The following is a 24,259-nucleotide window of genomic DNA, read 5'->3' on the forward strand; positions in this document are numbered from 1 at the left end:
ACATAACAAATATATGTGGATATAAACCTAAAAGCAGCAAATGAACAGGACAAACAGAGACTCGTGGACATGGACAATAGACTAGTGGTTACCAGAGGGGAGGTGGGAGGGGAGAAGGTAATAGATGGGGTAGGGGTCGAATATGTGGTGACAGAAAGAAATCTAATTATGGGAGGTAAACACACAATGTAAATATATATATGCCCTACTGTTAAAATGTACAGCTGAAACTTACTGGATTGCATTAACCAATGTCACCATAAAAAAAATTAATTAAAGTGACTTAAAAAATAAATAAAGCATTTATTGAAGTCCATTTATTCAATACTCCCAGTAATTATTATCTCAATTTAAAGGTGAAGAAATGAGATTCTGAGATATCACATTTCTTGCTGAATTTATAACTAATAAATGGCAAAGAGTCGCAATTTGAACCCAAGTCTGACTCCAAATGGATAGTTGATACTCTTAACTATTATGCTTAATCCTGCCGCATTTTCTTCTTCTACTTTCACAGTAAATAGGAACAATTTCCCATCCTCTCCTGATATCTTGTTTACCTTCAAAATGGTGTCAAGATTTTCCAAATGTGGGTCTTTTACCACCAAACTCTGGAGCATCTCACAGAATGCCTGAAACGTCTGCCTGTAGAGACACTGAAAAGGCAAAGCATCAGTGATGCCTCCTTATACGAAGTTCCCCAATATCGTACACTTTTAAGGCTCTCATAACCTCAGATTTTACTCAAAGGCGCAAAACCAGTGTGAAAGTACTGGTAGGCACTTTGTGACCTGAGGTGAAACAATATATGTTCATATTACATGGACATCTCGGCATCACGGGCAACATAGTCAACTGATTCTAACTACATTTGGGGTCTTACTTAGGGTCATCACTTTTAAAGTTTGAATTGTGACTCTGATATCTTGAAACAAAGGCTAACAAAATCCCCTCTGGCGACTACTTTACCACCCAGTCTACTAGTGACAGAAAGAAATCAAGGCCTTTGCATTTCCTCCTCTCTCTCCCTGAAAGCTTCTCCTCCAGAGATAGCCATACTCTCTTCAACTATCACCTCATCTGGGAAGCTTTCTCTGACCGCACTATGTAAAAAAGCCTCCCAACCACGGTCCTCTTCATCCTCTTTTTTTCCTGTTTTATCTTTTTCATAGCACTTACCACCACCTGATATTATATTCACCAGCGGTTTGTATCTCTGCTACTAGACGTAAGCTCCCTGGATGGGAGAGTGTGTTGCTGTATTTCTGTTGCTCATCATGATGTTTATTTAGCACACAGGAACCCTAAAGACCTGCTAAGTATGTGAACACTCCGCCTTATTTTAAAGCCAAAAGCAAGGAGAGAAGGAATGAGGGGAAAAAGAAAGAAGACAAAATGAAGAGGAAAAAAAAAAGGCAATTTAACCACCTATTTTATTTACTAGACTTCGCTTAAATGGTTTTTGGCTAGTTCCGAAAAATCAATTGTACTCTCAAAAGGCTAAGATCAGCTGACCCTGAGGATGCCAAATTATTACAGCGAAGTGTACGTTACCTCTGAGTTGTAGGACCCACTTGGCATGACTTCCTGCAGCTGGGTAAGAGTCTTTACTGAGGGCAGAGTGATTATACTTTTGGTGATAAGACTGAACAAGTCAACTCGATCTTCAGAGCCAAACAGCAAATGGACATCTTGGTAACTAAGAAAAGACAATTTGGGAATAGCAAGCTGGCAAGAGTTTGATTTGACATTAATAAGCAGCAACCGAAGTAACCCAAAAGGAAAGGGTAGACTGATGGGTATATCATTCTGATGAAAGTCAGTCTGTTTGGTTATATCTCATGGAAGGTTAGAGGAAGAGTTTCAGGCTCTGAACCTCTATCTTTCTCCTCTTTTCCTCTCTGCCTCCCCAGGAGGTCACTGGAGTAACATTTTTCCAGGCTTTCCTCCAGCTCAACCATGGAGAGAAGCCTGTTACAGTCTAATACAGTAAACCACGATTTTCCAAAGTGTGTTCTGGTCAATGTTTATTAGTTTGGGAAATGGAGGGTTAAACTAAGTTTAAAAAAAAAATTTTTTTAACTCCAGGACTTCTTGGGACATTTAACCAGTTAATGTGCAGCACAAAACTCCAAGAAAGGTAAACAGCAGACAGCCCTTCCAAGTTTCTTGGACTATAAAACTCCACTGTCATAAAGCATATATGGAAGTAACTTTCCATTGAGTATACTCGGGACAAAACTGAACTACAAAGAGGTTCCAATAAGATCTTTCAGATACGGATGGTTGGATACACAATATCAAAGTTCTTACACAAAAACATGGATTTGGCTTCCTCTTCTCTATCTAAATAGTTCTGAGAAGTTAAAAATATGGAACACGTCAGTTGGTTTTGGTATTGGCCCCAAATGAGGAAACAGGATGCATGTGTAAGGGGCATGTGGGTGTCACCTGAGGTCAGTGATGGTGACAAAGACCTCCTGGCGCACAGGGCTGAAGAGAGAATGCAGGGGCTCCTCTTCCACCAGCATCTGCAATGAGAAAGAACTTCAGAGATGAGAATGTGCCAGGTCATTAGGCCAAATGATCAGAGATGTGGGCGGCCTGCAAAAAACAATAGCAGGTCTTTCAGTGGGCTGTGTTCCTGGTAGGATAGTGGCCAGGCTAGGAGTTTCTTCTCTGGAGCCAGACCCTGAGGCCTGACTCTGCCTCTTACTAGCTGTTTGAGCTGAAACCAGTTATTTAACCTCCCTGTATCTCAGTTTTCTCATCTATAAAACGAAATAACAATGCTACTTACCTTTATGGGGTGGCTGTGAATATTAGATGAGCTAATTCATAATACCTATAAGTCCTCAATAACTGAGATAGTGTCTGGTATTCACTGTTCTTATTACTAGTGCTTATTTCCAGTGTAGGCATTTTAACTTCTGTTCCTACTAACCCAGTCATCTGTACTACAGTACCTAATAGTATTCTAAGTTACTTGTCCTAGAAAAGGAATAACTTTCCAAATTCCAAATTGGCAGAGGGAAAGCTGCCTTGCTCTGCTGGAAAAATCTGCAGAGTGACAGAGAAGAAAAAACAGAGGCTTTGGAGCCAGATAGCACCTGGGAGTGTGCGCTGGCTCTGCCACTCACTCACTGTGTGACCTGAATGTACTAGCTTCCCTATCTGCCTGAGTTTCCTTATCTGCATGGAGGAGATAAGAATATATCTCAGGGCCCTTGAGCCACTCTTCTCTTGCTCAGGTCCACTTTCACGTCTGGAAGTGTACTGTTGCTTTACTCTCCCTTCCAAGAAAGCTATTCTTTTGCTGCTGTAAAAAACAAACAAACAAACAAACAAACAAATATATATCTATCTATCTATCTATCTATCTATCTATCTATCTATCTATCTATCTATATCTATCATCTATCTCAGGGAGTTGATGTGAAGAGCAAATGTAAATGGCTGTAGTGGAAAACTCATTGGATTGACCACCCGGTCTCTCTGGAAACTGCTCCCAGCCCACAGGAGCATCTCGCAGTCATGTTTCTGCTAAGTCATTCTGTCCCACTAACCACAGGTCATCTGTCCAGTAGATACTAAGGTGAATTAGATTCTTTCTCAGTAATCTGGAATTGAGACAAAGGGCTTTAATCTCAGTCTGGCTGATCGACCCAAAGGAAAAAATTTAAAGTTTAGGAGTAATGGGCCCTATGGACAAGGTAATAGAAAGCCAATTTTGAGAAGAGAGGAGAAGGGAAGGAGGAAGGGAGAGAAAGAGATAGAGAACTGGAAATGCATACAAAGGTGCAAAGATAAGAGATGGAGAGAAAATTCTCCCTGAGTATGTGAAAGTTTATGTTTATTTATTTTTTTCTTTTTCTGGTTTCATTCCCTTCCTGGAGCAGACTGCTCTTCCTGTCATAGGATTCTGCGAATATTCAGTTAGCCTAAGAACAAATGTCTCCTTTGGTGTTTCAGCTGCTTTTAATGGATTTCTCTTACCTGTCACAAAACAAAACAAACCAACCCTCACTAGGAACTGAGGTAGTGTCCAGGAGGCAGTGCTCAATAAATACTACCGTGTTCTATTTCTTGCCCCTTTTGGAGTTTTTCTCTTACTTTTCAACTCTGGTCAGATCTTGCCGGTGGCCTGCTGCTGTTCTTCCTTATTTCCTTAAGGAACTTAGTTATTTTTATGGCTTTATAGTGTGGAAGGAACAAAGCATAAGGCTCTGCCTTCAGCCTCCCAGTGCACTACTCGCCCAAATTTAGTTACCTCATGGGCATCGCCACTAAGATCACAGCTACAACCTGGCAATTTGGTGTTAAAAAGTGAATTCATTATCTACCCCCCTCCCCAGACTTCAATTGTTGTTAACGGTTCCCTTTCCCAGGGCTCATAGAAAAGATGGTTTATGATTTTTTTCTTCTTTATTCACTTCCCACATCCAATCAATCACAGCGATGGCCTCCCTGCTCTGCAGTTAGATTCTCCATCCCTGCTGTCATATCTCACATGTGGATGAAGGCGGTGCCCTCTTAACTAAACCACTAGGCCTGCATTCCCTTCTGACCTCAATCTACTAGACCACTTCTGCCAGAATAACCTCTGTTTTCTTTTTCCTTTTTTACTCGGTGAGGTCTGAAAGGCTTATTATTTACCCACAATTATGCTAATCACTACAGGGAACTCAGAAGTGAGAGGCAATTTTTTTATTTGTAAAGTATTTGTGTAGTAGAACCACATGGGGTGCCTATCCAGATCACAGCAATCACCCCTTCACTGAGAACTGCCTCCAATACACAGAGAAGGATACCCAGAAGTCATATCATTACTTTATGATGCTGCCCCAAGACACACCTGGTGATGCAGGAATGGAGAACAGACCCAGTCTGGTCTAATCAGATTCTCTCTCCCAGAATTTGGAATTTTAGTGATAGACACAGACTGGAAGCCGCTGGAGGTTTGGCCCTGCCTTTGAAACCCCTGGAGCTGTCCTGGAACTTGCTCTTATGTAGGCTTGATTATTAAACCTCTTCCTTAGATTCTAAGGGAAATAACCCAGCATCCTTTGTTTGTTTTGTTTGGTTGTTTTTAACTTAAGTGAGCCAGAGTTGATTGTTGTTGCTTGCCCCAAGAAGAATCCTAACCAGTTTTAACAAAATGAGATATTTTGTCTCAAAAGTCTTAATGAAAGCCAGAGATATTACTACCTCCATTTTCTGGGTGAAGCTAGATGTTAGTGAAGTTAAGTGATTTGTCTAAGATCACACAGGTTGTGCTTGACAGAATTAGAACTAGAAATTGTGTCTTCTGATTTCCTAAAGTAGCTCCCTTTCCTCTCTACTCTTCTGCTTCAGGGAGCTCAAACTCTTACTAGGACAACTGGACAGTCTTTTCATATTAGTTCAGTCCACTGTGAAATAGCCTCTGAACTCCTTCAGCATTTCTTATCCATACCACTGAAGAGTCTTCCTGAAACATCATTCTCATCAATTTCCTGCCTTGCTGCTCAAGTTATATCACATTGTCACAGTGCCTCTTCAATGTTGAGTGCACTCTTTAACTACTTACCAAACGACAACATAGTAGTAGGGTTTTGTGGAGGACTTCAGATGCAGAATTAGGGTAGAGACCCAAGCTAGTAGAGGAGAATTATGAGGTACCAGGGACAAGTCTGGCTATATTAAAATTCTACTACAGTAGGTTTTGGTGCCCCTGCCTGCTGTTGGGCACCACTGGCTATTCTGCCATATTGCAGGATGTTGAACACTGGCCTTGGCATAGCCAGGTAATTTATCATTTAAAGCCCCTACCCACTGAGTTCTCTCAACTCTATTTATCACAACCTTCAAAGGTTAGATCAGGAGAGCTATCTGAATTAATTTTACTTCAATCTTGTCATTACTTTACTCTAAATTTCAGTTGCAATTTTTTTCTTTTGCATTTTTTTTCTTTTAAAATTCTCAACAGCCTTTATGTAGTTTTTTTGATTTTGAGGTAAGAGACGCATGATAAACTGTACATATTTAAAATGTATAGTTTTTGATTTTTGACATATGTATACATCCATGAAACCATCACCACAATCAAGATCATAAACAAAGAGATCACTCTCAAAGGTTTTCTACTTTGTAATTTCTCTTTCTTGCCCCTCCCTATTCTGCTTCTATTTCCAGGAAACCACTGGTCTGATGTCACTATAGGTTTTGCAGGTTTTAGATTTTTATATAAATAGAATCACACTGTGTATATATATATATACACAGTGTGATTCTATTCTGCCATATGTGTATATATATATATATACTCACACACACATATACACACACACACATACATACATATATATACATACATACATACATACATACATATATATACGTGTGTGTGTGTGTATATATATATATATATATGTATATATATATATTTTGGTCCAGCTTCTTTCACTCAGCATAATTATTTTGAGATTTGTCAAAGTTGTAGTATCAATAGCTCATTCCTTTTTATTGCTGGGTAGTATTCCGATGTATGGATGTACTAAAATGTGTTTATCTATTTATCTGCTGATGGACATTTGGGCTGTTTCCAATGTGTAGCTATTACAGAGCTGCTTTGAACATTTGTGTACATGTCTTTGTATAGGCATGTGCTTCATTTTACCTAGGAGTAGAATAGCTGGGTCATGTGGTAAATGTATACGTAACTTTTAAAGAAACTGCTAAACTGCTTCCCAAAGTGGTTGTGCCATTTTACATTCCCACCAGGAGTGTATGAGAGTTCCAGTTGCACCATGTCTCACCAACACTTGGTATTACCTTTCATATTCATTTTAACCATTCTAGTTGGGGTATAGTTAAATCTCATTGTGGTTTTAATTTGTCGTTCCCTAATCACAAGGATGGAGCATCTTTTCATATACATTTATATATCTTCTTTAGTGAAGTATTATAACAGATTTTTTCCCTTTCCTTAGCCTCTTTAGTTCTTTTTATTTCGATATTGGAGAGTCATACATCAGCATAAGTCATGAGAAGACTGGAAAATGCCTTAAAATTCTTTCTTTATAATGACCCTGGCTTTCTCCTCCAATGGCTTCCTCCGCAGAACCACCTCTCCTCTCGGGTGTTGGGAGCTGCACCCTTTTAGCTCCTGCACATGCACTTGTAGGGACTTCGTAGACTTGTACAATGATACAGTGATCCAAGCAATTCTCTCATGAACACCCACTACCCTTAACTCTTCAAGACTGAACCCTCTGCTCACCCACTCTGGTTGATATCCGACAGTGAGTATTTTAATACTGGCTGGACAGGTCCAGATGCAGAGTGCTTTTGCTGTTTGAGACTTGCATGTGTGGATCTGCTGAGCTGGCTGGTTAAACCATGTGGCAACCCATTGCTGCCAATTCTTGTGGAAGTAGGACTTTGGAATCATGCCATCTGGCTGGGTCCTATGGCTGCCTATACTCCTCTTTCCATGGAGTACAGCCAAGTAGAAAGCTGCGTTCATTCTGAAATCTCCATTACATCGTTCTGTTCTTTTTGATGTATTGTTTGGAATACTTCTCAACCTATTTATGAGGTGTGGTCATTTCCAAGAGGATTGTAAACTCTCAGAAGGCAAGAATTAATACTTTCAGGAAATGTGTATCCTTTAGCAAAGCACCAGAGTGTTCTAGATACAGAAGACCCTTGATAACTGTCTATTGCTGGACAAACCTGTTAACTGGTTAGCCTCCAGTTCTGAAAACTAATTATCATTCTAATTAGCCTTACAGATCTGTAGGTTGAAAAAAACTGCTTATTTTCCTGGAGTGTATAAGAAATCCCAGACTCGGAATTTTAGAGCTTTAGAGAAACTGGAGGGGACATTTCACAATGAGAAAAGTAAAGCATCAAAAAGTTACATGCTTGCTTAAGTGTGTCTCCTCTTTCATAAAGCCCTTCTGGATCCTTTGACATGGAATTGACCACTCGCTCACTCCTCTGAGCCCTCACTATACCTATTTAAACTTTTGTCACAGTCCCTGTAAGTGTTGATTGATTACACCTTACTTGGCTGCAAGAACAGGAGTTATGGCTTCTTTTTCTTTGTAGTTCCAATTCCCAAGATACTGCTTGGAATTTTCAGGCACTTAAAAAGGCAATGACTGAATGAGTTAGTGGCAGAGTGTGGCTGGAGTTAATTAATAATAGGATGAAAAACAATAATTAAAAGAATACAATCATGTTTCTCAGATGCAAAATATGTGTTAGGAACCACGCTACCTAACATTTATTTATTTTTCATTTATTTCTTATTTAATACTCTCAATAGCTCTGTGAAGTAGATACAGTTGTTCTTATTTTATAGACGAGGAAACTGAGGCACTGAGAAGTTAGTAGTTTCCCCAAGTCGCATTGCTAGAAAGAGGCAGAGCTGGTACGTGAACCTTGGCATTTGATCACAGAGTCTGCCTCAAAACTACGGCTTCATTAATGAGAATGCAGCATTGTTTTTACTGAGAAATTTAAATGCTGTTCCTCTCCTTTCTACTCCTGTTTCAATTAGTTTTCAAGGATGATTACTGTGTGGAGTACTCCTGAGTATTTCTCCTTCATGCAGAGATACTGATATGAGAAAGGGATAAAACCACTGAAAAATTTGTTAGCCAGGTCACTGAATTTGCATGGTCCCAATAACTGTGATAAGGTCACAATACTTACATTTAGGATATGCACAATGTCTGCTATGTGGCTGTGAATGAATGATTCTGTGGTTTCATCATAGGGTAAAGTTCGGCTGAGAGAAGACAAAGATCTTAGGAATGTCAGCTTCTCAAGTTCACTCTGAATTTGTGGAAAAATGTTGAAAATACAATTATACATTATAACCTCACTTAATAATTGTAGTAGGCTTTTGAAAGTTTCTTGGAATGTTTTAAACATCTGACATCTCATTCAATCCAATATCGGTCTTTTATTTAAGAAATGAATAAATTACAGAGGACTAAAATTCCTTGTCCACGGGCCCTGCCTGGGTTTGGGACCTCATTTTCCCTCTAAGCTAGATTACTAAGTGCTTCATGATGGCTCTCCGCACCATCAGTCTTTGCTTCCCCACCTACCCACCCTGTATATTGCTGTCTGATTTAGTTTTCTAATGGTGATATCTGATGCTGCTACTTCTAGCTCTCTTGATGTTATTAAGGATTCATTATTCTGAGTCTTTAAAATGAGCCTATTAAAATGCAAGTTCTGATTTGAAAAATAATATCTCTTTTGTATTATTCTCTTTTCCTAAATATAAAAGTACTATTTATTAGAGAAAAGTACTATTTATTAGAGAAAAGTACTATTTATTAGAAAAAATAAAGAATAAAAAAGAAAATAAAAGACATCAATAATTCCACAATCTTGAAAAAATTTCTTTCAGTTTTTCCCCCTTCTACATATAGATGGTATAAACTGGTATAAGCTCTCTAGAGAGCAAGTAGCAATACACAGCAAGAAGCTAATTTCACAGCCTGATACTTTCTCACCTGGATTAGTATAACAATCCAACACTGGGTTTCTCTGCTGCAGTTTTGCCCCTCTTCAATCTATTCCCCTAGCTCTACTAGATTCATCTGTTAAAAACTGCAAATTTGTTCAGGTAAACTCCCTATCAAAAATCTTGTAATTTCACCCATGGGGGTCAAGGCCCTTCCCAATGTGACCCCAGCTAATCTCTTCAAATTCATCTCTTGCCTTACCTGACAGCACTCTGAGCTTTAGCTAAATTAACTTTCATGCTGCCCTTTCTTGCTTCTGGGTCTCTCTGCACCTTCTGAATTCTTTACGTTTCTTTTTGTTTAGTGACTAAAATCTATATCTCCTTTAAGACTCGGATCGTGCATTTTCTCCTGAAGCAGGGGCAGGTTCTCTTCCTAAGTATATTCATAAACTACATGTGTATATTGCTATTGTGGCATTTGTAATACTCTGACAAAATTACCTTCTTATTCATTTACTTCCTTGACCAGCTGTGGATCCAGGTCAAGGCAGGAAATGGACTTTCCCCCACAAATTCACTGTAGCAATCCAAGCCCTTTATTCATTACAAAGAAACCTTTTATGACATGAAGTATAAAGAATAGTCTGAGTCAAAAGTGAAGACCAACATTCTGACTTTAAGTGTTTTGTTTTTAATTTTTTTATTGGCATTATTTATAGAGAAAATGTAAAGCTTGATGGATTTTCACAAACCAAAAATATTCGTGTGTGTGTATATATATCCAAAGGAAATGAAATATGGATCTCAAAGATACTTGCACTCCCTTGTTCATGCACCATCATTCACAATAGCCAAAATACAAAAACAACCTAAGTGTCTGTGGACAAATGACAGATACCTTCGACACTATGATTTAAACATACCAAGTTTCTTTGAGATCATCAAATACGTTCTGCTCCTTTGTGCCACAGGTTTTTAAGCACAACATTTCTTATTTCTGGAACATTCCTTCCAATTCTAACTTCTCCTAGTTTCTCTTATTCACTCCTTAGATCTAAGCTCAAGTGTTACTTCCTCAGAAATGTCTTCCTTTACCCCCAGGTTAAGATAAATTGTTCTGTTAGGTAAGCTTATGAAGAATGAATGAATGTTTCACCTAAGCAAAGGAATACTGTATTAAGTTGAATAATATAGATTTATAGCTATTGATCTAAAAAATTTTTTTCTCCTATCATCTCTGATGTTTATTTTTCTATAATTGCATGCATTTGTATGCACGCACACACAAAAACCTGAAAATAAATATATATACCAAAATGTTAACAGTAGTCATGTCAGGAGAGTGGGATTAGGGAAAATTAATTTTTAACTTTTTTATTATCGTTTTGTTTTTATAGGAATTCTATAATTTTTATAAATATAAGTATAAATATAAATACAACTTATAAATGTTTATAAAGATATAAATATAAAAATATGTGTAAAAATATAAATCAATTTTATAGCCTATAAGTTATTTGTATAATAAAGAAGTAATAAATGTTTAAAGTATTTGTTAAAATGGAGGAATAAGTTGGATAACTCATAAAGATTGTTTGTCATACCTTTAGCTCCCCATTAAAAAACTCCTGGATGGATTCGATCAGCTTCTCAACAGTGGTCTCGCCGAGGGGGCCCTGGTGGGTCAGGTGTCTGAAGCTATCTGTGAGGGATTCCTTTGGGAGTCCAAAGATATCAGAGATGTCCGAGTCTAACACTAAAAGAAAGACATCAGATGCTGCCTCTGTGCTACATAAAGTTATATAGTTTAGTGGGGAGAACCACTGGACATCAGGAAAGATAGGTCCTGGTCTCATGTCACTATTTGCTCTGACACTTGGACCAAGTTCTTTTCCCTATCTAAGTCTGTTTTCTCAATCGCAATTCAATGTTTTCAAAGGACCTTCTAAGCTATAAAAACCTTTAAGACTGAGCTATAGCAGGGTGGTTAAAAGATGGACTTTACATCTGTTTCAGATTGGCTGGAATCCTGGCTCTCCCACTTATTAGTTGTATGACTTTTATCAAGTTAGTTTGCCACTCGGAACCTTAGTTTCCTCACCTGTAAAACAGGGTTATTGCGAGGAAATACATGCAAAAGACTTATTCCAGTATGTGGTCCATAGTATGTACTTAAATGGTAGATATTATTCAAATTCAAAAGTCTATGACTCTGTGGTGACAAATGCTCAAAAGACAGTAGCAGTCCCTTGCTGATCACTTCCCACTAGACCAGGATGTAGTAAGTGCTTCAGGTATCTCCTTCTTGACCTGGGATATACTCTGATTAAGAGCACAGGCTACAGAATTGGTCTGCCTAGGCTTGGATCCCTGCTCTGCCTTTTCTAGTATTCTGACCTCGTGTGATCTTACTTTCTCTGAGCCTATTTCTTCATTTCCTAAATGGAGATAATAATAGAACCTACCTAATTTGGCTGATATTTGGCAAATATTATCCCTTTGCTCACTGAGTGACAATAATTATGGCGGCATCATTTTCCTCTTCATGTAGTTTTATATACATACTTTCTCTGTTTTCCAATACCAAATCCCTATTCCTCTTGGGCAAATAGTCTTACTATTTCTCTCTTAATATACCTATCATCTGGGGGTTTCTACCATTCCACTTTTGTACTCCTTTTGGTCTCCTGAATTATATAGCCTCTTCTGTAAATTCCTCCCACTCGCTGCCACATTCTTGTCATCCACTAGAAGCCCTGTTCTCATTCACCTCTCTGCACAGGCTTTCCTTCTGCTTGCATGCTTCTCCTTCCTCTCCCCAACCTTCCCTTACCTGTTCATGCCTATCTAATTCCTACTCATCCCTCAGGGCTTGGCTCCAGGATGCCTTTCCTGAATCCCCTTTTTGCCCATTTTTCATCCCCTTAGCCACTAATAGACCGCTCTATATTTGCTCCTTACTCCAATTCCACCCCCAATTACACATATTATACTGAGTTGCAGTCATTTGTTTATCTATGAGTACACTGTGACTGTTTTGTTCACTGCTATATCTCTAGCAGCTAGATCAGTGTTTAGAATGCAGTAGGGCTTCAATAAATATTTCTTGAATGAATGTACAAATGAGCGAATGTAGTTCTTCAAATACACCATAGTCTTTCCTTTCTCGTGCACATGCTGTCCTACCTACCTGGAATACTCTTCTCTCTACTTCTCACATGGGTTGCTCTTTCATGTCCTTGATGTCTCCTTTAGGTTTAAATAGCACTGTCTCAGACAAGTGTTCTCTGGCAGACATGATTGAAAGTAGGTTCTCATCCCTAATTTTTTGTCTCAGCCCCTTGTTTGATTCTTTCATGGCGTTTTACTACAACTTATAATTACTTTATTTTACTTTCATTGTCTGTTAATTTAGTTTGGTCCTTTTCAGAACTATAATGTAAATTCCGTGAGGGCAGGGACCATGTCAGTCTTGTTCATTTTTGTGTGCCTAGCAAATGGTATTTAATAAATGTTTGTAGACTACATGAAAGGTAGTTATTCTGTAGCTCAATCCAGGTTCCACCCACACCTACCTTTGCCGTCTCAGAATCCTTCTACCACTTAGACTCTGTGCAAGTTAGCAGGATTCTTTGTCTCTGGACCAAGTCTAGTCTCCTGTATGTCTAGACTAACGTTCTTACTTCATTTTGCCAACCATATTCCAAGGTCTTAAAGTCAGGGACCAAATTTATTGTCAAAGTCTAGTCAAGGTCTGGTCACCCAGCCATTTGACTTGAAAAGAGATACCCACCCCTCGCCCCTTTCTTTATCCTTTTCCCTTTTCACCTGTAAGTTCAAGGCTACTTGGGCCTTTTTTAATATCCTCTAAGTTGCTCAGCTGCAAATCCACACTTCCTGAATCACTGTCAGAAGCACAAGGGATCACTACTTCTTCCCGACTACAGATTCTAGGAATAAAGAGGGGATTAGAAAAATTAGTTTTTCAGGGCTGCTTCTGTCTCATCATCACTCAGGTAAAAGCTTAAATTTCACCTTCTCAGAGGCATATTGATCACCAATCTAGGTTAAGTAGCCTCTCCCCACCCCAGTGCCATAGTATTTAGTCATCTACAATTATCAAGTCCATTTGTGTTTGTTTATTGACTGTCTCCTATTAGACTATAAACTCCAAGAGGAGAGAAATCTTGTCTACATGGTTGTAGGTGTATCCCCAGCATTTAGCATATTGTCAGCCTCATGGGGAGTGAATGGATAGGTAAGAAATACTATGCCACTGTTAAAAAGAGACTGAGATAGAACACCCCCCGCACTCTTTCTTTTTCTAAAGCACACAACACCTAATATATCATTCACTCATTTATGACATTGTTTATTGGATAATAGTTTTCATATAGTAGAGGAATATTTCCTCAAGTTTTTGTGCTATTCATAATATAAAGTCTATAGACATAACACATTTTAAAGTTTAACCTCTATTAACATCTTATCCACCATTAGGCTCAGACAATAACAAAGCAATAAACTGTTAACCTAAAAATAAAAACGCCTTTCAAAGGGAGAGGCAAACGTTTATTTGAGATCAGTAAGAATAGCTATTTGGGAATCATTATTCAGGTAGAAGACCAAATAATGTTCTGATTAGGGGACAAAGGCAATGGGTATTTATGAAAAAGGGAAGGGGAACAGTTACATTGATACATGGGGGGAATTTCTAGTGATGAAGATAACATAATATAGTGGTGTTAATTCTAAACAATGTTTTTAATTTTCAGTTTAGTGTTCATCAGTCTATTAGTCATCAATACTGCTTTCTTGTTATCTTTGCAAACAGTTCTTTGGGAAACTTGGTTGCTTAGGTCTAGTCTAAAGGTTCTTTTGCCCTGTTTTAACATTCCAAGGTTTGAGACATAAGGGTGTTCATCAGTCTATTAGTCATCAATCTTTGCAAACAGTTCTTTGGGAAACTTGGTTGCTTAGGTCTAGTCTAAAGGTTCTTTTGCCCTGTTTTAACATTCCAAGGTTTGAGACATAAGATGTGCAAGGTAGTTCCTCTGGCATGGCATCTCCAGCTCCATTTAAAAAATGGTTTCGTTTCTATTATTGTTTACAAAATCAAGACCTGGTTTGCAGCATTTGCTGATTCTATGGTATAAATATTCCCATTGTGGGCCAAATTGAGCTACCGATGTTACTTTGGGAAGAAATGCGTAATAGCACACCATCGTATAGTATTTTCACTATACAGATATAATAGAGATAAGCAACCACAAAAGCATAGACAATGGTAAAATGTAGTAAAATGATTAGGAAATGACGAATTTTGTTTCGCAGCACCGGGGGCTGCTCCCCAGTGAGCGATCCTTCCCTCTGCCTGTGTGTATAAAAGGTTGCTTGCTCTTGGGCAGCAAAAGTTTTTTTTTAGCTGGCTGCCATCAGAGCCCCTCTGCCTCGTGAGTAATAAAAGGCATGTTTCACCCACTTTGGTCCTGCTGGTGGTTTTTTCGGAACATCCAAAGCCCAGGTGCAAGCAAATTCCAGACCTGGAGTTTCTGCCTTGCAAGTAAGCAGTTAATGAAATAGTCTAAATAGAGCGCTTAGTACACTGTCGGGCTATCCTGTTAACGCTCAATAAGTGGCGTTAGTTATTATTTAGTTCTTAATGAGTCACTTTCATTTTTGAGCCTGTTATTTCTTAATTCTGTAAACTTTAGTTAATATGCTCCTCAAAGCTTATTATGAAGAGTCGCTAAGTCCACACAAATGCTTTGCAAATCAGAAAAAACGTCAATCATAGGACAGTTATTAACAAATAAAACAATCTTTGGAGGACATTGCTATCATTTTCTACACAACAGAAATCAACCACTTTCTACTATCGCGGGCACTTCCCCCTGAACCTTTCCCATTCCTTTAAAATTGGCCGGGCTGAGAAGAGACAACTGAGTGACAGTGCGATCAGCCAATCAACGAGATAGGCCAATCAGAGGAAGCCCCGTCTCGGGCCCTCCCGAAGCCTCGTCCACTCGTGTCGCTGAAGCGCCCGGAAAAGGATCGTTGCGAAGCGGTCGGTTCCAAGTGGGCCCCGGCCCCGGGGGGAAGCAGACCTGGCCTGTACGCGAGGACTGTGGGGCCCTTTGTGCGCAAGCACTGGAATTCCGGTCGTGGCTACTGGGAGCGGCCCGGTCCAGCCGGACGGCGCGGACTGACCTGTGCTTAGAGCCCATCCCAGCACGCGGAGCCTGCTGCGAGTCCCCGGCGTCCCCTCCGGCGCTCTCCTGTAGCCACTTTCCCGAGCGGAAGTCAGTCTGCAGCTCGGGCCGTGGTGGGATCTGCTCCGAGGAATGGCGCCGCCGGGTGAGGCGTTGCGCATGGCTCGATGACAGGGCCCCGCGGCCAGCACCCCTCAGCGAGTGGGCCGTTGCCCGCGGGAGGCTAGTGCTCGCCACTCGGGAGCCGGCCAGGCGGGATCCCCTTGCCCTGCGGGCCAGGGGCATGGGCTCGGGTTCTCCGGGGATCGAGAGTCTGAGGGAGGGCTGGCGAACGAGTGGGACCGTCGGGGACCGTCGGGGACCGTCGGAAGGTGCTTCTGGGTACGTTGACGAGCTACGGGTCGCCCCGAGGCCCAGCCGGGGGACGGCGGCCGTGGTTAACCCTAGGTCTGGCTTCACTCATTCATTTGATTCCCTTGGGCTCCCGGGCCAGGCGGCTTAAGTGAGCTTGTGGCAAAATCGTCCTTCTTTGGGCCATAGTTTCCTTCTTAGCGAAGGGGGCAGAAAAATGACCTCTCTGGGAGCTGAGAGCAGAAGTTCTGAAGTTAGATTCTTCTGGTGCAAACTTGCAGTCTGCCACGTATTCGTTATGTGACCCGGCGCAAATTAATCCCTCTGCACCTCAGTTTCTCTTCTGTAACATAGCTTAGTTACATTGTCTCCCTCATAAACTGCTGAGTATTGAATCTCCGTGCATCGCTTAGAACAGTGCGTGGCACTGAGCCCTCAGTAAAGTTAACTGCATTACTCGTTAACTGCGTGGTGCCGTCTCCTGTAGTCTCCCGCAACTTGGGAAATGTGTACTATTGTTACTTCCACTTGACCAGATGATAGGGAGGATAGAATCCCAAGAAGGGAAGTCACTTGCCAAGGTAACAACAGTAAGTCAGTGGCTCGCTGCTCCATTATTTACAAGTTGAGGGTAATAGAATTGTTAACAGACTTTGGATTCAAACTGCCTACATTTTGATTCTCCGCTAGTTATGTGTCTTAGGGCAGGTAACTACTTCTGACTCCCCATTTCTTTGTCTGTGAACCCACTTGGATGTTGAGGATTTAGACTCAGCACATGCAAAGTATTTAGCATAGTATGGGTGTATACCCGACATATTAAGTATGTAAATTTTAGCCGAAAAAGGTATTGTTATTAATGTGAGGTGGGAAGATTAGGATTCTGACATGCTGAGTTAGGGGAATTTACAGTCTAGCTTGGGAAATGCTAGTCAGTCATTCACTAGATCTTAATATATTGAGTACATGCATGTACACAAGGCACTGGGGATTCAGCATTAGCATCTTGACTTCTCATTCTTTCACATCATTCTATCCGTTAGCAATTCTGGCTTTAACTACGAATTCTAGCCAGACTGTGACTACTTCTCACCACCTCTACTGCTGTCAAATGTTTCAGACCATCATCATTTTTTTACTTGGAGTATGGCAATAGTCTCTCCTAACTGGTGTCCCTCTTTAGGTCCTTACTCCTGTATAGTCTCAATACAGGATTGTTTATTCTCAACACAGTGATCCTGTTAAAATAGTCCAATCATTCCTCTGCTCACAACTTCTCAGCGACTCTCAACTTGCTCAGCAAAAGCCAGAGTTCTTAATGACTTTCAAGGCCCTCTGGATTTGGTCTCTGCTACCTCTGTTACCTTGTCCCTGTATCTCACCCTTTGCTTACTCTTCTCTGGCCATACTGTTCTTGTTGATGTAAGAAAACATACACACTCCTGATTCAGGGTCTTTGCTCTTGCTTTTCTTCTTGGGCTTGTTTCTCTTCAAGTATCTTCATGATTGGTTCCTTCTTTTCCTTCAGTTCTACTACGATATCTTTATTTCTCAGTTAGGCTTACCATATTTAAAATGCAGCTCTTCTCGGATATCCTTTCTGTGCTTTATTTTTAACCTAACATGTTAAATAATTTTTCTTAATTATTTTGTGTGATATTTTAATTTTCCCACTAGAATGTAAGCTTCGTGAGGTTGGGGTTTTTGTTTGTTTTGTTTCCTGCTGTATCTCTAACACCAAAACAATGCTTGGTGTATAGTAAACATTCAATAAATTTTTGATGAATAAATACTCCACATTATATAGATCTCTTTCTAGATTTTTTTTTTAAAGAGCTTTCACATTCTTTAACACACACAAGGACTTAAATAGAAGTAACTTTCATGCTCCAATGTAAGCATCCCTTCTACAACATCCTTCAAAAAATAGTGGAGTGTGAACACTACAGTTAGACCTGGGTTTGAGTCCGAGACGGGCTATGTGCAGACTGATCCTCAGTTTTCTTATTTGTAAGATGGACATAATAATCATAATAATGCCTTTCTTGAAAGTGTTCTGGTTCAAACTAAGTTTGACACTACAGGCAGAGGAGTTAGGACTGTAATGTTAGCCTCGCCACTGCTGTTACTTGGATGGCAGACAGTTCATGACACAGCCCATTCAAAAGTGTGTGTGTGATTTTTTTTTTTTAATGAAAAGTAAAATGTACCACTCCTATAACTTCTTATTTCTTTGGCATAGTAGGTGAAGATTAATTTTATTTCTATTTATTCAGCAAATATTAATTCAGTACTACTTTGTGCCAGGCAGTGTGCAAGACTTAGAAATATTGGGATTAACAAGAGAAACAGTCTCTATCAGCATGGAGTTTACAGTTTAGCAGAGGCATCAAACATTACACTATTACAATTATGAAAAATACTGTATAGAAGTACAGATTGCTATGAATGGATATAGTAACAACAAAAATAACAATGGTAATGAAGTAGTAGCTAAGGTTTAGATAGGCCTTGTTAAATGCCAGTCATATTCTTAGATCTTTGTGTATTAACTCATGTAATGCTCTTAACAACCCTGAGATAGGTGCTGTTTTTATCCCATTTTACACCTGAGGAAACTGAGGCACTGGCTGGCTGCATTGTAACTGCTGCAGCCACATTGCCAATAAATGGCAGAACTAGGATTTAAAGTTGTCCCCAGAGGCCATGTTCTTCAATGCTTTATAGTACTGGGATGTAACCCAAAGTAGGGCTGTCAGGGCACTTCTTAAGGAAGAGATACTTGAATTGGGATCAGGAAGTAAAATTTAAGCAAAGTTTAAGTAGGGGAAAGTATGAAAAAGTGCTAGGTAGTAAAGAACATGGCTCCTTAGAGGAACAGGGAGGAGGTCAGAGAGCCAAAGATGGAAGAAGAATAAGGGAAGAGATCTGGTTGTGAGGTGGGCAAAGCCATGGTGAAGATTTGGGGTTGGGTCTGTCCTGAGAGGCACCGGCATTAGTAATGTACTTGAAATGAAAATGGTGGGATGAGTCCTGTATTTTAGGCACATACAGGCTGCTGGGAGCATTCCTTCAGATAGTTGAAGACAGTTTCCACCACTTCCCCAAGGCTTTCCTTCAGGTTAAACCTCCCAGTTCCTTCACCCTTCCTTAGATGATTTGGTTCCCAGACCTTGGTGTGCATTGTCATTGGAACTATGTATAGAACTTTGGAATAGTGTGGAGTGTGTTTAATAGTCATTTTCCTCCAAGGTTCAAGCACTGTCTTCCTGTTGGCCCTGACAATCATAGCCAGCACCCAGGCTCTGACGCCCACTCACTACCTCACCAGGCATGATGTGGAGAGACTGAAAGCCTCACTGGACCGCCCTTTCACCAGTTTGGAATCTGCTTTCTACTCCATTGTGGGACTCAGCAGCATTGGGGCCCAGGTGCCAGATGTAAAGGTAAGGCTACTTTTGTCTTGCTGGCCTCATCTCTTCACTATGGTTTTTTCGTATACTTCATAACTAGCTCTTGCTTATTTGAAGATGACCAAGGGTAATACAATATGAAAAATACTTATATCAGTAGGCATCTTTTTTTTTGAATGCCTAATGCATATTTAGGACCATGCCAGGTGTTTTAGCAGAATCTAAAGAAGAGCAAGTCATAGATCCTCTAGAAACTTATCGTAGCTCTGAGTAAAACTGTACAATACTTCATATACCTGTTAAATGCCCCGCGTGTGGCTATTAAATAATGAAGGAATTCAAGATGGGGGGCATTCAGATTTATTAAACAGTCACTGTCTCTGCATCAGGCAATTTTGATATGCTTCTTGGACCTTTGATGAAGATGATGAAGAAAATGCATCACGATTAAAACCTTTCCTGGATTTAGGAACAGTCTTAAGTGAATTTACTTTTTATTTATTATAGTAGCATGGATAGCTAGGGTAAGAAATTAGGGCCAGGTTTCTTATATATAAGCCTTGTGTGTTAATTTTCTATGGCTGCATAACAAATTACCATACACTTAACAATTTAAAACAACACTCATTTATTAGTTCTGTAGGTCAGAAGTCCAGGCAGGCTTGGCTGGATTATCAGTTTAGTTTCTCAGAGTCAAAATGCAGATGTTAGTCAGGCTGGGCTTTTTTTTACCCGGAGGCTCTGGGGAAGAATCCGCTTCAGGTTCCTTCAGGTTGTTGGCAGAATCCACTGCATTATGGTTGTAGGTCTGAAGTCCCCATTTTCTTGCTGGTTCTTAGCTAAGGGCTGCTCTCTGCTTCTCAGTGCCACCCACATTTCTTCTTATGTGACCCCCTCCCCATTTAAATCAGTAATGGCATGTCCTTGCTCTTCAGATCTAGCTCCTCTTCTGCTACCAGCTGGAGTAACTTTCTGCTATTAAATGATTTACCTGGATGGGTCAGGACTGCCTGGGTAATTTCTGAATTTTAAGGTTAGCTGACTTGTGGCTTTAATTACACCTGCAGAATCCCTTCATAGCAGTTCCTAGATTTGTGTTTAAATGAGTAAGAAGTGGATGGAAATCTAAAGATGGCGTCTTTAGAATTCTGCCTACCCTGTATTAGCATAGGAACGACCCCAAGTCTCAGTGGCTTGTGACAAGTTTATTTTTTGCTTATACCGTATGGCCATCATGAGTTAGCTGGGCCTTCGTTCCACATTTCTTTAGTCTAGTATTTAGCGTGATGGAGCAGTCTATCTGGAGCCTGTGCAGAGGACAGATGAAAGCATGGCTCTTAAAATTTCCGCTCAGAAGAGATGTGTGGCACTTCTTTTATCTTTCTCATTTTGTTGCCTAAAGCAAGTCACATGGCCATACCTGGGATTGACAGATCAGGGAAGTATAATCCTTCAGAGGAGGAATGTGTTTTAGTGAATGGTCACCCCTGAGCCCCTTTGCCTCAGGGTTGCCTTTGGCTTCCTTCAAGATTCCTTTTCTGAGGAGAGTGGTGAATACCCTGACCCCCTGGTCGATAAGTTAGCATACTTTAGTTTCATTCATCCAGCAGTTGTTTACTGAACCCCTGTGCTAGACCCTGGACATACAGTGGTGAACCAGTCATAATCACTCGCCTGCAGAAAGCTGTAGTCTAGTGGAGGTTAAAAGAACAGCAGGTCTTTTATTTCAACCTTTCATTATGGAAATTTTCAAACATTCACAAAAGTGGTGAGAACATATAATGAACCTCCTTGTACCATGTGCTAACTTGAACATTTATTCACATTTTCCCATTTTTATTACATTTACTCTACCTCTGCTTATTAATTTTTTTTGCTGGAATGTTTTAAAGCAAATACCAAGCATACCATTTTACTTGTGTCTCTAAAGGGAACTTCTTTAACATAAAGACAATCCTTTTATTTCACCTAGCCACATTAACAATAATTCTTTAATGTATTTTAATTCCTGGTCTATGTGCAATTATCTAGAATTATCTGAAAAATGTTCTCTCGATTAGTTGGTTTGAATCAGGGTCTAAACAAGGTTCACACATTGCATTTGTTGATATCTCTCAAGACTTTTCATCTATAACACCCTACCCCATTAATACTTTTTATCATGGAAAAAGCCAGGTCACTTGTCCCAGAGAATTTTCCATAGTCCGCCTTTGATTGAGTACATCCTCATGCTGTTTTTGAACATATTTCCCTATCTCTTTCATTCTTATAAACTGATAGTTAGCTTTTGAGGTTTAATTATATTCAAGGTCAGTTTTCTGAAATATTTCATAGATGGTGCTGTATGCTTCCTATCAATGAATACATAATATCTAGTTGTTTCACTTTTAAGTTATAATAAAGTAGGATCAGTGGGTTCAGGTGTTGTCAGACTAATCTATCTCTCTCATAAATGGTATATAGTAGAGATTTTAAAAAAAAATCTAGTTTGACAATCTTTATTTTTTAATTGGGGAGTTTAATCCATTTATATTTAATGTGACTATACTGTTGAGTTTAAGTCTGCCATCTTATTATTTGTTTTTATTTGTTTATCTGTTTTTTTCTTCCTCAGACTGAGTATATTTTGGACATTTTATTTTACCTCTTTTATTGGCTTTTTAGCTCTGCTTATTTTTTTCAGTGGTTGTTTTAGAGATTATATTATGCATGTTAACTTATCAGAGTATACTTTGAATTATTATTTTGCCATGTCAGGAATAATGAAAGAACCTTATAACAGTATATTTCTATATTTAAATTCCCATCATTTGTGCTATTGTTGCCATACATTTTACTTTCTTTCAAGGATCACAGCCTTGTGCTGTCAGTTGCCGAGTGTCTCAACTTTATATATTTTGTTCATTTTTATAGTTATTTGTGGCAGCATGGTAAGATAAGTTCAATACTTTTAATTCTGTCATGGCCAGAACTGGTAGTCTCGGTTGATGTCTTTCATTCATTGCAGTTATTACACTTTTTGATGCCCAAAATGTCTCATTTTTTGCCAGTGGGTCAAGATGTCTGTGTGTGTGTATGTGTGTGGTTTGTTTGTTTTTATGTGATCCAGTAGTCTTCGAGAGTTTCTGCTGTCCTAGTTTATATTTTATAGTTCCTGCCCCAGGCTAGAATCAGTCATTGCTATTATTTATTGAATGCCTCCTATGTGCCAGCTGCAGTGGATATGTTATCTTGAGTTACTTGTCTTAATTCTATACAGTCAGAAATATTTTTCTGTAATAGAGTAGAAAATAGAGGCTCAGAGGTAAGGTAAATTGCCCATTATCTGCCAACCATCATCTGAACCATATGACAGAGAGATTGACAAACTATGGTCCCCAGGGTCAAACCCACCTTGAAGCCTATTTTTGTAAATAGGCTTTTACTGGAACATCGCCATGCTCATTCATTTAGATATCATCTGTGGCTGCTTTTGCACTTTAACAGTAGAGTTGAATGGTTACTGAAGAGACTGTCTGGTTCCAAAAGGCTAAAATATTTACTCTCTGGCCCTTTACAGAAAGTTTGCTAATCCCTGCTCTGTGGGATCATTGTAAAGATAAAGTGAAATCATATCATGCCTAGTAAGTGACTGATCCATAAAAGGCCCTTCAAGTGGTAGCTGTCTCAACATTACTAATATTAAAACATGTTTGCTTCTAGTTATAATTTATTCATGCAAATTCAGACAATGCCTGGTGTAGATATTGCCCTGTGGAGAAGGCCTACAGTGTCTAGACAGCCTGGGGGGTAGAGAGATAACAAATTGAGAGAGTAGCAGAGTATTCTTGACTAGTAGAGGTTTTGTATTATAAGGTGTAGGAGATAAAACTGGAACATTGGGTTAATGTTACATTTGGTGGGTTCGAATGCTGGATGAGATTTCTACTGGTATTTTCAAACTGTGGAACCGTGGCATTCAGTCTAAGAGGATCACAGAGGACTGAGGCACTCTCAGTTTAACCAGACCAATACCTTTGTATCTGTCTCATGATTTGGAGTTCCACATGGATTTAGGTTGAACACATACCTCCAAAGGTGTCCTCGGCTGACGTCATGAGTTTGAGGGTACCTCAGTCAGGGCTGAAGATGTAAGATTGAAGCCATCCGGACAGCTGCTGTGCAGCGTGATAGTTGATGATTAGACCAGCTGTGGTTTTATGTTTATAATCCAGACTCTAAAGTCAGACAACTTCAAGATCTTGATTCACAGCTGCTCAACTGAGTGACCCATACAACTTACTGAACCTTTCAGAACCTTTGTTTTCTCATCTGTAAGAGGGAGATAATAATAGTACTCAGCTGATATATGTAAGTGATATATGTAGGGTAGTTAGCATGGTGACGGCATGTGGTAAGTATGCAATAAGTATTAGCTCTTATTAGTAGTACTATTCTATAGAATAGTGGTTAATGTACATCGATTGATGTTTTATTTTTTTTCTCAAACTGTACTCCCCATTGCTTAATGTCTGATGAACAGAGGGTGTTCAACAAATATTTGTTGAATAAATGAATTGTAAACTTTAACTTAATAGAAATGAGCTCTCGAAATGTACCTCTTAATCAGAAAATAAATGGGTTAATCACGCACTTCATTCTTCTAATCACGTATAGAATGTGCTGTGGTGATTATGCAATGTGTGCATTATAAGTAACAGAATTAAGGAAGTTGTATGGATGGTTCAGAGCTGTTGAATTTCCTTATTAGATGTGCACACTAAGTACATCCATTGAGAGAACGTTTCCATTGCTGCCACCTCCATGTAGTT

At 39.6% G+C, this 24,259-nt stretch overlaps 2 protein-coding genes across 3 annotated transcripts in view; one reads left to right on the forward strand and one right to left on the reverse strand.

Annotated features, from left to right (window-relative positions):
* MROH8 (maestro heat like repeat family member 8) overlaps positions 1-17,032 on the reverse strand; it is a 44,661-nt gene extending 27,629 nt beyond the window's left edge. Inside the window, exons 1-7 of the mRNA XM_025039753.1 lie at positions 15,683-17,032; positions 13,301-13,422; positions 11,077-11,228; positions 8,704-8,826; positions 2,452-2,531; positions 1,555-1,699; positions 561-656 (exon numbers count right to left, since the gene is read on the reverse strand). Coding sequence (XP_024895521.1) covers positions 561-656; positions 1,555-1,699; positions 2,452-2,531; positions 8,704-8,826; positions 11,077-11,228; positions 13,301-13,422; positions 15,683-15,969 — 1,005 coding nt within the window. The 5' untranslated portion in view covers positions 15,970-17,032. The remainder of the gene's footprint in view (positions 1-560; positions 657-1,554; positions 1,700-2,451; positions 2,532-8,703; positions 8,827-11,076; positions 11,229-13,300; positions 13,423-15,682) is intronic.
* RPN2 (ribophorin II) overlaps positions 15,508-24,259 on the forward strand; it is a 51,313-nt gene continuing 42,561 nt past the window's right edge. The window contains exons 1-2 of one of the 2 annotated variants that reach the window (XM_015597123.2): positions 15,508-15,829; positions 19,288-19,481. In XM_015597123.2, the coding sequence (XP_015452609.1) occupies positions 15,817-15,829; positions 19,288-19,481 (207 nt within the window). In that variant the 5' untranslated portion in view covers positions 15,508-15,816. The remainder of the gene's footprint in view (positions 15,830-19,287; positions 19,482-24,259) is intronic. The other variant, XM_025039752.1, reaches the window with a different exon arrangement.

This window comes from Pteropus alecto, unplaced genomic scaffold (assembly GCF_000325575.1).
Source record: "Pteropus alecto unplaced genomic scaffold, ASM32557v1 scaffold45, whole genome shotgun sequence".
Classification (NCBI taxonomy): domain Eukaryota; kingdom Metazoa; phylum Chordata; class Mammalia; order Chiroptera; family Pteropodidae; genus Pteropus; species Pteropus alecto.